Source organism: Elaeis guineensis, chromosome 15, assembly GCF_000442705.2.
Source record: "Elaeis guineensis isolate ETL-2024a chromosome 15, EG11, whole genome shotgun sequence".
Lineage (NCBI taxonomy): Eukaryota > Viridiplantae > Streptophyta > Magnoliopsida > Arecales > Arecaceae > Elaeis > Elaeis guineensis.
Genome location: NC_026007.2, coordinates 62607366 through 62620691, shown reverse-complemented (window position 1 = coordinate 62620691; position 13326 = coordinate 62607366). Strand labels below are relative to the sequence as shown.

General features: G+C 37.4%; 2 protein-coding genes and 1 non-coding gene across 5 annotated transcripts; 2 read left to right on the top strand and 1 right to left on the bottom strand.

Annotated features, from left to right (window-relative positions):
- Positions 1 to 1725: 1725 nt before the first annotated feature.
- Positions 1726 to 1797, top strand: TRNAH-GUG (transfer RNA histidin (anticodon GUG)). Its single transcript has one exon. It is a non-coding gene; the product is annotated as a tRNA-His (tRNA).
- Positions 1798 to 1918: 121 nt separating this feature from the next.
- On the top strand, positions 1919 to 8621 carry LOC105058180 (uncharacterized). 3 transcript variants are annotated; one of them, XR_012137129.1, is made up of 10 exons: positions 1919 to 2137; positions 2440 to 2510; positions 3262 to 3340; positions 4642 to 4716; positions 4852 to 4966; positions 5043 to 5100; positions 5177 to 5248; positions 6555 to 6688; positions 6767 to 6975; positions 7088 to 8616. XR_012137129.1 is itself a non-coding variant. In XM_010941022.4 (10 exons), the coding sequence occupies exons 1-10, from the start codon at positions 2072 to 2074 to the stop codon at positions 7161 to 7163; spliced, it is 870 nt and encodes a 289-aa protein (XP_010939324.2). In that variant the 5' UTR covers positions 1919 to 2071; the 3' UTR covers positions 7164 to 8601. The 3 variants fall into 3 exon arrangements, 2 of the variants coding, with proteins under 2 accessions (XP_010939324.2, XP_010939326.2); XM_010941022.4 differs by having other exon boundaries at positions 6767 to 6890; positions 7088 to 8601; XM_010941024.4 differs by lacking the exons at positions 2440 to 2510; positions 3262 to 3340 and having other exon boundaries at positions 6767 to 6890; positions 7088 to 8621.
- A 1250-nt stretch (positions 8622 to 9871) lies between these two features.
- Positions 9872 to 12280, bottom strand: LOC105058179 (probable xyloglucan endotransglucosylase/hydrolase protein 10). Its single transcript, XM_010941021.2, has 4 exons — positions 11930 to 12280; positions 11729 to 11829; positions 11455 to 11648; positions 9872 to 11346 (listed from the first exon to the last, which is right to left on the bottom strand). Exons 1-4 carry the CDS (start codon positions 12117 to 12119, stop codon positions 10944 to 10946), a joined length of 888 nt encoding a protein of 295 aa, XP_010939323.1. The 5' UTR covers positions 12120 to 12280; the 3' UTR covers positions 9872 to 10943.
- Positions 12281 to 13326: the final 1046 nt, after the last annotated feature.

Sequence of the window (13326 nt, the reverse complement as noted above, 5' to 3'; positions counted from 1 at the left end):
TTGATGGTGGCCATCCATATCTATATAGTCAATAGGCATCGTACAGGAGGCTAGGCAAGCGCAACTTGTTTAATTTACAACATGATGCCCACTTGATATGCTCAGTTGATACCATAACATGTGTGACCCTTGAATGTGATGTGTTCATCTCATTATGAATCAACTTACATATGGCAATGACGACCGGCTTGCACTGCAAAATATGTACATATATATTGCACCCAAGCCATATCATACAAATGCTGCGCTGAAATTGGCAAGACAACATCATAATATCAACCTTGATTAACCTAACTTTCTGCACAAAGAAGTTGACTCTGACAACTGCCAGCCTACAAAGAGTATTGGTTAACTTTTATGAATATATTTGGTATAATTATGTTATGTCACTCAAACTTCTTTTTAGCCGCTTGCTGCATGCCTCAACTCGCATACAAGTCTTTTGATGATGCTATTCATGGGTATGGCTTATGATCTTTAATATTAATCTTTCTCAAATAACAATGTTTAACATAACAAACTGATAATTTAATAATAGGCTGAACATGTCTCGTGGCAATAACAAAAACCTCTACAATCCCTAATTTAAATAACTCGTTCCACCAAAACCAGTTCAAATCCCAAGCTTTGAACCATCTCACGGGATCACGTTGACTTCGGTGAGGTGGTTGTCAAAGTTCTCATCCAAAGGTGGCGCCATGGCAGAAAGGACTTTAAGCGCTTGGTAGCAAATTTGTACCTACGATTCACTGCAGAAAGAGATGGCTCACCACAACCTTCTATATAAGCCATGGCACCATCACTAGAGAAAGTACTATAACTTTGACTCCTTAAGAAGTCTGGACCACTGCATCGTTGAGAGGACTTGCGTCCGTCCCATTAGTGACTCGGCAGCTAACACTACCCTCGTGTCATTGGCACAGTGCAATTATCCATTTGTTGGAATTTGGTCTAATTAATGTAACAAACTTACATATACATACATCCATTACATTTTGGCTCATTAAATATGATCGAGGGATTGGGCGAAACCAGCCAGTCCTAGCCATCGAGCTAGTGATGCTACGTGCTGATTAAACGATATTCTTCCCCTTTCCAGAGGTTAGCTTTTTCTTCTAGTTTGTTTTGTTTGGCTTTATTCGACGGGAAAACCAAAGTGTACGCCATGCATTATGGTGGGTGGAGGAGGTTTGAATCATAGGCACTTGCATGGAGACCTGTCTAAAACTAATAGCATGAGAATTGATTTGAATTATTAAGCTACTTTTCTCTTAAAAAAAAAAAAAAGGAAATATGTTGAGCCGCTCCAACTCGTTCTTCAACCATCATGAAGTGCACCGGATCAGGCATTTGACATCCATAAATTGTCCCCAAACTAGGCCCGTTGGATTAGCAACCCTAGGATATTGATAATACAATGAACTAGTAACAATTTTTTCTGATATGCCTATGTTCATGAAACATTCTAGCTACTGGTATGGACACATCTCAATTGAAGAGAACTACACTTTTAAGGCAAGCAAATGTAAGGAAGCCATTTGATTAGCATCGTGCATTTTCACTATTGATTCATTCTATTCCTTTGGTTCGTATAATTTTGTATATCTATATATTATTTCCACTCAAATACAGGGAGAGACCCTGGCTTCAGTACGTTAAGGTATAATTTATTACTCGGCTTTATTTTCAGATATAAGTTTAGTTAATTCTCTTATACGCATTCGCGTGGCTGTAGTTTAGTGGTAAGAATTCCACGTTGTGGCCGTGGAGACCTGGGCTCGAATCCCAGCAGCCACAATTAGGAAAAAAATTGTTTTGGTTGATCATTGAAATTTTTTATTTCCAAAAACTTAATTAATTATGAAAAAAACTATTTTTTGTCCTACGGTTCTCTTATTCATCCCTTCTTTTTTTTTTTTTTTCCCCGGTCGGAATTTATGCCTTCTTGTTCCTTCCATGTTTCTGTTGACCCATCTATTTTATTTTCCCCTCAAAGTTATTACTACCGCGGTTCTCTTGCGCCATCTCTTTTCAAACTATAAGATCTTCCATTAGGATTTAAATTTTCTCAATGGAACAAGGAAGTCGCCAAGAACTGCCCCCGCCTGCCCCTTTCTACCGCTCCATCTTCTCCGAGGTGAAACCCTACTTTTGCTAATCCTTTCATTTTTCCTTTTAACTTGAATCCCATAGTCTGTGAAATAATGCCCGCATACTAGTCCCAACATTCTATGACATCTATCTCGGTCAAAGTTCCGTTGAATTTAGTAGGATGTGTTATTGTAACATCTCTGCTGTTTTTTTTTTTTTTTTGGTGATGATTATGATGTACAAGCAAGTATTGATTTTTGGTGATTTTTTTTCGACATTTACATCACGTTATTTACCTCTAATGTTACCGTTGTTTGTTCAATGGATTGTGTTCATTTGGTGCGCCAGATAGAGGAGGTTGGATGGGAGCATCTTGTTAGATCGGAGGAAGACCTATCCTCTCTCAGCTTTCGCATTTTGTAAGATGAGGCAACCAACTTATGTTAATGCTATCTATTGTTTCTACTTCATTTATCCACCTCCTTTGGAATCTATACCGTTAGACCGAGAAATATTTTGAATACTACTCCACTTGTGCCAGCTGACCTCTTTTGCATAATGTGTAGTGTTCTAGAGAGTTGTTTCAGATTTGACAAAATACTGGATTTAAACTAGACCTAGTTGCAGAACATGATAGCAAAGTTTTGGGGTGTTCCATCTTTCGCACTTTAATCCTGGCTGTATTTTTAATCCGTCAACAACACTTCTTTGTTTGATGGGGAGGTGAAATAATTTATTGGGTGAGCTTCCATTGTCTGTTCTGTAGGATTATCTTTTCATTTCCTCTTGAGCTTATGCTTCCATCGGTGAGAGTAGATCCCCTGCATGTGTGCGATAACCATTTGGATGCCTCACACCAACTATCCAGCCACCCACACCCAGAAGCAATTTCCCAGTCCTCCAGTGAGGACATCTCTATGTTGTCTGGATGCTGACTTACATTATGAACTGGTGAAGGAAAAAATTGTCAAGTTGTGTGGAGGAAACGGATGGATTTTAGAGTCATTCCACATATTCCATTTTATCCCTAGCATATACAATGAGCTACTTATGAATTGTTAGTTGCACAGATCTTCGTATTTATTGTTTGTTATGCTATTCTCTATCATTAGTTGTATTTCTTTTCATTAATTTTCATTTGGTTTGGTTTTCCTTGTTTCCAATTGTAAGAGATAAGAACGGGCGGGCACATATTCTCGAGATAGCTTTGCCTCGAAACTATCCTGAAAGTGCTCCTTCAATTGCTGCGGTTGGTTGCTTTCGTTTCTGTTGATTTTGATTCTTTTTTCTCCTCTTTTTTAGTCATGACTTCTTGGTGTAAAATGAGTCTGAACAATTCAAATACTGGTTCGTAAGAGACATGTCTTAACAATAGGCCATCCTTTCAACCTTGGCAAAGTTTGTTGAAGGATGATAGATGTTTTACAAGTCTAGTTACTATATTGCTGTTTGAGACAATTATAGGGATTAGGGGATAACAATATGACTGCTGACAGCCTCATGCATACACTGCATCATATTAATAATGCATTAAACTTGATTTTCTTGGTTCTGTGACTCCATATCCATATTTCGAATTGAGTTGAATTAATAACTAAAGCTTTCATTCATCAGATTATACACAACTGAGTACAACAGATTATGCATCTCTCTTCTCCTAAGTTTGGCCACTCTTGTTACTATGCCATGGATCTTAATTATACATACGCAGAGTCCACTTCTTATCAATTTTGAGATGGGTGTTTGTCCTACTATATATATTTCCCCTCTTGTTTCAGTTATTTGGTCTTACTTCTCTTAGCTGGCAGAACATGTATATATGGCCTCCAAATTCCTGTCATTTTTTACTATTTCACTCTTTCCTCCTTAATTGGAAACTTCGTCTAAATAACAACAATAATTTTACATCAAAAAAAAAAAGAAAAAAAAAAAAACAGAAAGAAGAAGACCCTCCTGTATTATTTAGCTGTATGTTACATGAACTCAAACTATGATAACAGCAGAAATAGAGTCATGAAATATTATAAGGAGATTCCTCCCCTTTTCTAAAAAAAGGGGAAATATTATTAGGGGTGCTTTTTATCTTCAATAATTCTTTAAAAGATTGCTGGCCATAGAGCGGTTAAGGAACTGTGAGAGAGCTGTCTAGCACCTAGGTGCTTGGCAGGTGCTTAGGTGGCCACTTGGAGGTGAAGGCAGCCCAAAAATAATAAACCCCATAAACTAGTAAATATAAGAAAAGTTTTTATAATTCAAAAAGAAATGAAACATGACATTAGCATATCTGATATAACTCAATGGGAAGCACCAGCTTGGCAGCCTCATACTAATTCAAAATCAATATCATCCTCCAAAATAAACATGATTTAAGTGTCTCCTTGTTGGCCAAGGAAGCCATCTTTCCAAAACTATTCTGTGAAATGCTGAAACTATCGACTCTATTGAAGGAAGAAGAAAAATCTCTTAAAATAGCAGCGAAGTGGCAGAGTTCTTAGTTTATGTTAGGATGTTCTTCTAAAATATGATTCATAAGATTTCCTTTTTGTGCAGGATGTACCTTATATCTGTGATATAGAGTGGTCAAAGAGCTCAAAATTGAAGAATATTGTACAACAATTCAGAGAGGTACATGAAGCAGACATCTTATTTCATAGTTCCTTGCAGATGATTAATGTATCAAGTTCTGCTTTTACCTTTGCCTTCAGCCTATGGAATAGATCCTTCTGTAATGACCCCTAATGATTTTGCAATTATACACAGCATTTGCAGAAGTTGCAGGAGTTTTGGTCTATCATGGAAGATATTGACAGAAATCTGTGGATTCTAGATCCAAAACAGCCATCTCTTGCCACATCCTATCGACAGATTTGCCTCGGTGAGGCTTTCTTTTAATGATGATGATGATCAGTGTTTCTAATAACAGATACTTACTTGGTCATAATTTTTTTTAGGTAATGACTGCTCTCTCTTGTTAAATGTATATGCTCGCAATGCATGGTCTTTACCAGAGTAAGTTTACTATCAAAAAGTGGTCATTTATTCTTACTTTATCTATGTTGATGATCAATCATATCCAATAGTCCAGGTGCCGTTTTTTCGGTCCAGATTCAACTGTAAATCTACTGAGAAACAACTGGAGGAAAAACAGCAGGAAATGGTACATATTAATCATTTCTCTTTTTCTAGGAATATGTTTTCTGCCAAGCTAGTAATTTCTGATCTTCCATTTGAGTAAATTACTGTTTATCTGTTGGAAAGTAACAGACTCACCAGTAATTTAACCATCGTATATGTATTTTCTTTAAGAACTGGTATTTCTTGTGCACACCCAGATGTGAGCACTGGCAGGTAGTCTCTTATGACTATCAAGTTCTTGAACTGGTCAGATATGCCTCATGTTCTTGGATGAACTGGTCACTGGCTGCTTTCGGTGATCAAATGATTGAATATCAGTTTATTTTGTCCCATACATGACCTATTCTAGGTTTGTGCCTATAATTTAAGTTGGTAAGTGTTGCTGCGGCATTGTCCTGTTAGAACAAGTATCTAGTTCTGTTTGAGACTATTTCAGGTAACACCTACAATTTTGTCTTTTATCCCTTTGGCCAACTCTAATTGGGTTTGAACGCTGCAAGGTTGTGTAACTGTGTAGTTATGAGGAAAAGTTTATTTTGTCCCATATATGACCTATGTGCCCATAATTTAAGTTGGTAAGTGTTGCTGTGGCCTTGTGTCCTGTTAGTACAAGTATCTAATTCTGTTTCAGACTATTTCAGGTAACACCTACAATTTCGTTTTTGATCCCTTTGGCCAAAACTAATTGGGTTTGAATGCTGCCAGGTTGGGTAATGGTGTAGTTATGAGGAAAGAATAAAATCTTCTTTGGTCACGAATTTGATAAGCTGTGGCTTCTACCAACTATGATAACTATGAAATCCACAGTCAGAACTATTGGATCCTGTCTAGTAACATTCATTGATCTTAAAAGAATCCCAAAGGACTTAAAATTTGAGTCACAGTCTAATTCTGTTCGAGACTATTTCAGGTAACACCTACAATTTTGTTTTTGATCCCTTTGGTCAACTCTTATTGGGTTTGAATGCTGCCAGGTTGGGTAACTTTGTAGTTATGAGGAAAGTCTAAGATCTTCTTTGGTCAAGAATTTGATAAGCTCTGGCTTCTACCAGCCATGATAACCAGGAAATCCACAGTCAGAACTACTGTATCCTGTCCGTAATATTCATTGATCTTAAAAGAGTCCCAAAGGACTTAAAATTTTGAGTCACAGTCTACATAACATAAGGGTGCTGTTCTTATTAAGGGCAGATTGTACAGAAGAAAGAAGAAAAACTTAAATCTAAGAATAATCACTTAGCACGAATTCCTGATTTTTGTGGTCCTACGATATACTGTCATTAACCTTAGAGTTTACATTGATGCACTGTCTGTTTTCTGATGCTTAGGACTAAGGATAAACATTTCCATGAAAATCTGGCTATTCTTCTGGAGACTACATTACCTAGACCTCACACTGTTAGCAATAAAAATGATGAGCAAGTTGATTGTGGAATTTGTTATGCTCAATACCTGCCTGTTGGTAAGTTTGATTGCCTCATAGAATATCCATTAAGTAGCTTGCCAAATTATGTGCTGATTAACTTTAATGTTCTTCAAGATGACGAGTTTGGAGATAATAGTGGAAGTGCACCAGACTATACTTGTGAAAATCTGAGTTGCAGTAGAGCTTTTCATACAGTGTGCCTCAGGGATTGGCTGCGTTCAATTACAACAACAAGGCAGTATGTTGAAAAGATTTCCTAAGCTGTGCTTTTTTTCCTGTTCATTTTATTGTTGATGCCTTACTAACCGCTGGTAGCTCACCTGGTTGGTACCTATCTCTCCATGTGGGAGATCTTAGCTTCAAACCTGAGAGGTGGTGAATAACCACCATTAAAAAAAAAAAAAAATGATGCCTGTCTGGATCTTTGATTTGCAGGTCCTTTGATGTTCTATTTGGGAACTGCCCTTATTGTTCTGAACCAGTAGCAGTTAAAGTTAGTAAGTGCAGTTAATAGAGTGCCATAATCTCGTCATCTATGAAACATTATTTTGGAGAAACACAGCATATGATTACTGTTCTTTTCTTTGGTGGCCTTCAAAATATTCCAAAGTGGAAGTATCTGAGCTTTATCTTCTGGCATGTCCAATGTCTTGGTATATTAGTAGAATTTTCTTTATATACGTAAAAGATTAAATAGACAAACTTTTTGAAGCAATTAATTGTGGAGTTCTTTAAACTTTGAGAAAGGACCTATCTTGGTGTTTGAAGCTGGTCTTTTGGGAAAATTTGACAGAAATCACAGTATGTCTTTTTTTTTTTTTTTTTTTTTTTTCTTTTTTTCTTTTGCCCTTTCGCACCATTCGACGGTTTTCTCCGATGCCATCCCTTAGATGCTATATATTCTCATATCCAATTCATCTTCACAATTTAGTCTTGAAGCAATTGTTCTGTGCTCAGTTGACTTGGCCTTAGCTTAGGCATGGTCATCTATTAAGCTGCGCCTAAGATCTGCCTGAATGAGCCAACGGTCTACTTGCATCAGTGCTTGCAATTATCTTTGCAAGCTAGTAGGTATTAGGATTTGGCTCATTTTATATGCTGTGAGCTTCAAAATATGTGTGGGAATTAGTTTACTCTTCTGATTGGTTTAAGCTTTGGATAAGGTAATTATTGAGCTAAGCACTGGTTGTTGACAACAGCTTGTAATGCATACTGTGAAGGCATACTTGCTCATTCTAATGCATGTTTTTGCTTTGTACTTCCATTCCTTTTTCATTTGGCCATTGTCTTAAGAAATTATTTATTAATTCTGTTGGAAATCTCTAATGCCACTGCCTCACACATGTCTAGTCTCTACGTCTAGACAATCAATTCACAACTTGATTGGCATATAAAAGATGTGGCAATAATGGAAAAGTAGGAAGCCAAGCACCATCCTCTTAGAGCGTGAGCTGGTTCTCAGAAGGCTAAGCATGCATATGATGTACTTAACAAGAGCAGAACATTTCATAGTTGTTTGACCTAATTTAAGCCATCTCTTATTTCTAAAAGTGGAATATTTTGAATAATTTTTACAGGGCACCGATGATGGCATGTCTGTCAAAGTTGTGTGGATGTTTGGGCCTAGGTCCCCATGAGATCTATGGGCTGAGCCCAGGCAACAAGCTAAGTATGACTGGTTTAGACCAATAATTATAAGAACCTAGAAAACTATTGGAGGCTAATGAAATTCTTTATGCACCGCGGGTGGTGTAAAAAATTCAACGTGGAGCGCATTATTTTATGTAATTGGTCTATGGAGCCATCGCTTTCCAATGCACATTTAATGCTTATAATTTCATTTTTTCATTTGAAAATTTTTATGACGAAAATATCTTTGCTCATTGAAAAAAATTATGACATATTATGTCTATATTATAACATCCTGCATGCAGGAAGTTATAATTTTGATGTAGGATGCCATAATATATCACTGGATGTTCAAATATTTTTTTAAAGAGTAGGGATATTTTTGTCATTCAAAATTTTTAAACGAAAAAGCGGAACTGTAGGCATTTAATATGCATTGAAAAGTAGTTGGACAAAAATGTCCTTTCCATATTATGATATCGTGGGCTATATTATGACATTCTGCATGTAAAAAATCATAATTTGATGCAAGATGTCATAATATGCTATAGAATGTCATAATTTCTTGAGCCATATTATAACATTCTGCATGTAAGAAGTCATAATATGTCATAGGATGTTATAATTTTTTTCAAAAAGTAGAGATATTTTCGTAAATGAAAAAATAGATCTGCATGCATTAAATGCGCATTGGAAATTGATGGTTACGTGGATCAATTACATAAAGCAGTGTGGATTTTCTATACCGCTCGCGGTGCATAAAGAATTTCAAGAATTTCTCTTGGAGGCTATGGTTCTTTGGATTCTTATAGTTAGATGTTCACGCCAATTCTATTCAGCTTTCCAACTTATAGATTCCATGGAATCTTAGGCCCAAACATCCAAACAGGCTCTTAGTAGTTCAGGCCAATATTTGAACCCTCACTTTCCCACGATCGGAATTATTTGACTTAAATTCAGCCCACCATAAGTTGGATGTAAATTCTGTTATTTCTTTCACAAAGGGGTTATACTTGATTGATTCTTTGTTTCTACAAATTGAAACAGGCTTTGCCCGGTCTCTTTTTCCCAAAATGGAGAGGAAAATAAAAGGAGAAAAAACTGAAGAGGGACACAATAAATTTCTTGAAGGAGAGAGAGAGAAGTTGCATATAAGAATCCCATGTATGAGCAATTGGGAATGAGCAAATCAAACCAACATACGGGGGACAAAAAGAAGTTGGGGGATGAGGACGTCCCATTCACCCATATAACAATTAAAAAGCCCTTTAAGTTTCTTCTCTTACTTCCTTTCTAATGCCAAGGCCATGTGAATTGGAGGTTTGGTTTAAAGCTTTCAAAAAATTTTCCCTCTTACTTGGATGGATGGAAATCAGAAAGATAAGTGTCATGCAAAAAGAACTCACCAAATGTCGTTGATTGATAAGCAAGTGAGCACCACCGCTCATGCAATGGGACCCGGAGATAGGACCCATAAGTACCATCTGAGTCAAATGAAATCATATGATGCAATTTCCTTGTATTCGGGGTGGCCTATGTGTGTGTCCATGTTAACTAGCTCAGATGGAGAGAGAAATATGAGGAGATGCAAAGCTTTGAGTGGATGGTTAGATAGTTAGATAACCATGAGGTAGATACCCTTATCCATATACCTACAAGAGAATGGATTCATCTCCATTGTACCCTTTATCACTTGAATTCAGCCTGATTTTTGTACATGTTCATCTAATGAATGAAATTACAATTTTTGGTTGGCATCGTTGTGAATCTAAATAAGAAAAAAAAAAATTTCATAAAATGTCATTTAGTCTCTATGAAGAGAAGGGTGTTGGATTGATTAGGATGGCATGATCTAGAATTTATTAGACAATTGGAACTGAATATTTGGGCCCTGGATTATTGGCTTTATTGATCAATAAATTGGACCCTAGTTGGTCGATCTTGGATTATCTTTGTGAAATGGCAATTGGGTGGTGCATGAATTTGGATGGGGTCAAGTTAGGTCTTTCGAGCTGCCTGCTCGACCTGTTTCGGCGGTGGTTTTACCATTGAACTCGGAACTAACAACATCAAGTCCGCATCTGTGTTGGTTCAGAACATAATAAAAGGCTTAAATCATCTAATGAGGGTAGAAAGATGTTTATCCATTGAATACATAAGACTTCATTGATGATCAAGGTATGGATGAGTATACCTTTTAATTCACCATCTCGATGACTTGATTCCATATATGTTTTCATGGGGATATTAACCAATGAGGTCCATAAAAGTCGATCTTTTGAGAAGTTTGGAGGAATAAATATACAAGAATGTAGTAGAGAATTTATGACTAGGAGCAATGACCCTGTGGTTGTTTGAGATAGCAAGGACATGTGTATGCAACGTGCTCTATATGATCACAAAAAATTGTTTGAGGTCATATGCTATGTAGGCTGGCCAATTGGTGGAATTATGATAGTTACAATGTTGTCCCTTGAAAGCCAATGAATGAAGATATTTGATCGCAAGGATGAAAGAAACTTATTGGTGCACTTCATACATTTGCTATTATTGTTGTCTAAGAAAAATATATCAAAGGCCAACCGAAAGCTCATTCATTATCTTTCCTCATCAAACACACCAGTTTAATTTGCTGACATTCCAAGAGGTGAATTCCTCTAGGCTAGTATTTGGGAAGAGAGCACTCCCTTGGTAGCTGATTTTGGAACCTCTTGGGGTCCTGGCAATAGTCATAGATGAGGTAGTACTTCCTGACCCATTTGAACAGCCTCCTCTGGTTCCATGTAAGGCTGCTGAACCTGGGCTCGTTCCACCAATTGGCGGTGCTATCAGCCCTGCAAAACCTAGGGTTCCCCTTCCACACACAAGCATCGATCTTGTAGTTCCTCATTGAGGCTATGAAAGGGCCCTTTGACCAGTCAACCTTGTCGCGCCCTCCCCTCGTAGCCCAGCTGTCCCCATTCCATAAACTCACCTTGAGAGACATTGGCTGCCTTCTTGGAAAGGCCACACCTTTGTCTGCATGATTTCTATACACTCTTATTGGCACCCAATCTACCATAAACCTGCAAGAGGATGACCAGTGTAATCTATCAGTCTCAATTCAAATGAACTCATCAATCTTTCAGCTCTCCATCTGTCTCTCTGATTTTTTTGCATAAGAAAAGGCTTACACTATTTGATAAAGGTTCCAAAGAATTGAATAGGTGTGGAAGTCTTTGGTTGGATCGAACCATAGAAAGATCCTCTCCTCTCGGTTGTCGAAACCATCAGCATATACATTTGTTTGCAGAATGTATGGCTGCCCGGTCACATTTCCTAAGAATTCAAAGTCGATCTCATCTCGGTTTGGTTGGTCGGATGCGAGCTGCATGGCAAATAAACACATGAATCCCATATCTCCAAAGAACAAGATATTATGTCAATCAAGAACACTAATGTACTCACATAGAATGCTAGGACAGTGCCTGCGGAGTAGCCCGGTATCAGTTTAATCTGCATGTCAATCTGCCCAAACAAGAACATATCGTTTGAGGCGATCGATGATCCTAGGACACATAAAAAGAGATTCACTAAGACAAGTGCATGCCTAGGGATAGTACAAAAAATTCTTCTGCCTTTCTCTTTTTTTGGTTAATTTGAGATTACCTGACTCTTGGTCTAGCTTCAGGCTCCTTGAATGTCCATCTGCTGAAGCGTAGACATGGCTAGGAGACCATGTAATGTAGAAATCACTATTAAAATTCCCAGTGGAGATGACAGAAGCGATCGAAATGCTAATAAGATTGAAAAATGAAAGCACAAGGACATGAGTGTCTCTATTGCATATATTAGCCATGATGCTATGGATTGTGGGTGGTCATGAAAGAGATGGGAGTTCTGATGATATATAGGATGTAGAAAGAAGGAAGAAATGTAGTTTTGTTGTGAAGCAAGAATGCCTTGAGGGAGAAGCAAAGGAATGTTTAATTGTGTGTGTCTGAGTATTGTCCTTGAAATCTATAGACAGTACAGAGATATGGTCATCAAATGGAACTAGTTGAAAGCTTGGTATATGCTGTCCAATAGACAAGGTTCTTTTCATACTCCTGTTTTTAGATGACCTGATCTGATTTGTTTTAGAACTATGGTATTTTAGCTTTGATGTTACTCAACATGGTTAACCACCAAAGATGTCATTAGGTAGTGATGTCAATCATGGTAATCATCAACCGGATAATTAAAACAAATCAAATGAGATCATCACAGAGTCAAGACTTGGAAGGCAAGGTGTTCAAAGAGTAAGAAATCCATGAGCATTGAGCATGCAACACTTTTCTACCAAGAAAATAGAATACAGCCTTTTATAATAGCAGATCTGCAGATCCTATTATGCCAAGCTTTTACTAGGAAACCATAGGCTGCTCATAAAGATCAAATGCTTTATAGGTACAAATAACAAAGGCATGCAACTACTGATCTTTAATTTGGATGGTACTATTCCTTGCTCAGGGACCTGGATTTCAATCCTTCCATGCTCAGGAAAAAAAAAAAAAAAGAAAGAAAAACACACACGCCTACGCACGTGCCTGTGCATGCGTGCATGAAAGCGTGCAACTGACTTTTTTCTCAATCTCTTCCTTGAAGCTTTTTTAAGAGAATAACTTGGAACAGTTTGATACTTCAAGTCCACATGTCAGAAGGCTTGAAGTTGATGTCCGGATTCTTTTCTTCTCATTTGAATGGAAGGGTGACTAGCTGAAGTATTGACCAAGACCCAAAATTCTGTTGGTCGTTGTCCTTTCAGCTATCTATAAAGAGAAACAGAACAATGCAATGGAGGCAATGGTCATATGATAAAGATTCGAGGTTCTTGAGAACGGAGAGCTCCCCATCATGATTTCCTACCGACCTGGTGGTGACTGCAGTTTTTTGTTTTTTGAAAATATTGCAGTGACAATTAACATAAAACAAGTCTAGATAATATCACATCAGCTCCATTGCCTTAGAGGATTAAAGATCTAGTTGTTTGTGAGAATAATGAATTAATACAATGCGGTTTCTGA

Coding starts and splice junctions, on each gene's coding strand:
- LOC105058180 (XM_010941022.4), top strand. CDS start 2,072: ATGGAACAAGGAAGTCGCCAAGAACTGCCCCCGCCTGCCCCTTTCTAC. Junction 2,138..2,439: donor ACCGCTCCATCTTCTCCGAG/GTGAAACCCTAC, acceptor TTGGTGCGCCAG/ATAGAGGAGGTTGGATGGGA. Junction 4,967..5,042: donor CTATCGACAGATTTGCCTCG/GTGAGGCTTTCT, acceptor AATTTTTTTTAG/GTAATGACTGCTCTCTCTTG.
- LOC105058179 (XM_010941021.2), bottom strand. CDS start 12,119: ATGGCTAATATATGCAATAGAGACACTCATGTCCTTGTGCTTTCATTT. Junction 11,830..11,929: donor GAAGCTAGACCAAGAGTCAG/GTAATCTCAAAT, acceptor TATGTGTCCTAG/GATCATCGATCGCCTCAAAC. Junction 11,649..11,728: donor GCACTGTCCTAGCATTCTAT/GTGAGTACATTA, acceptor TTTGCCATGCAG/CTCGCATCCGACCAACCAAA.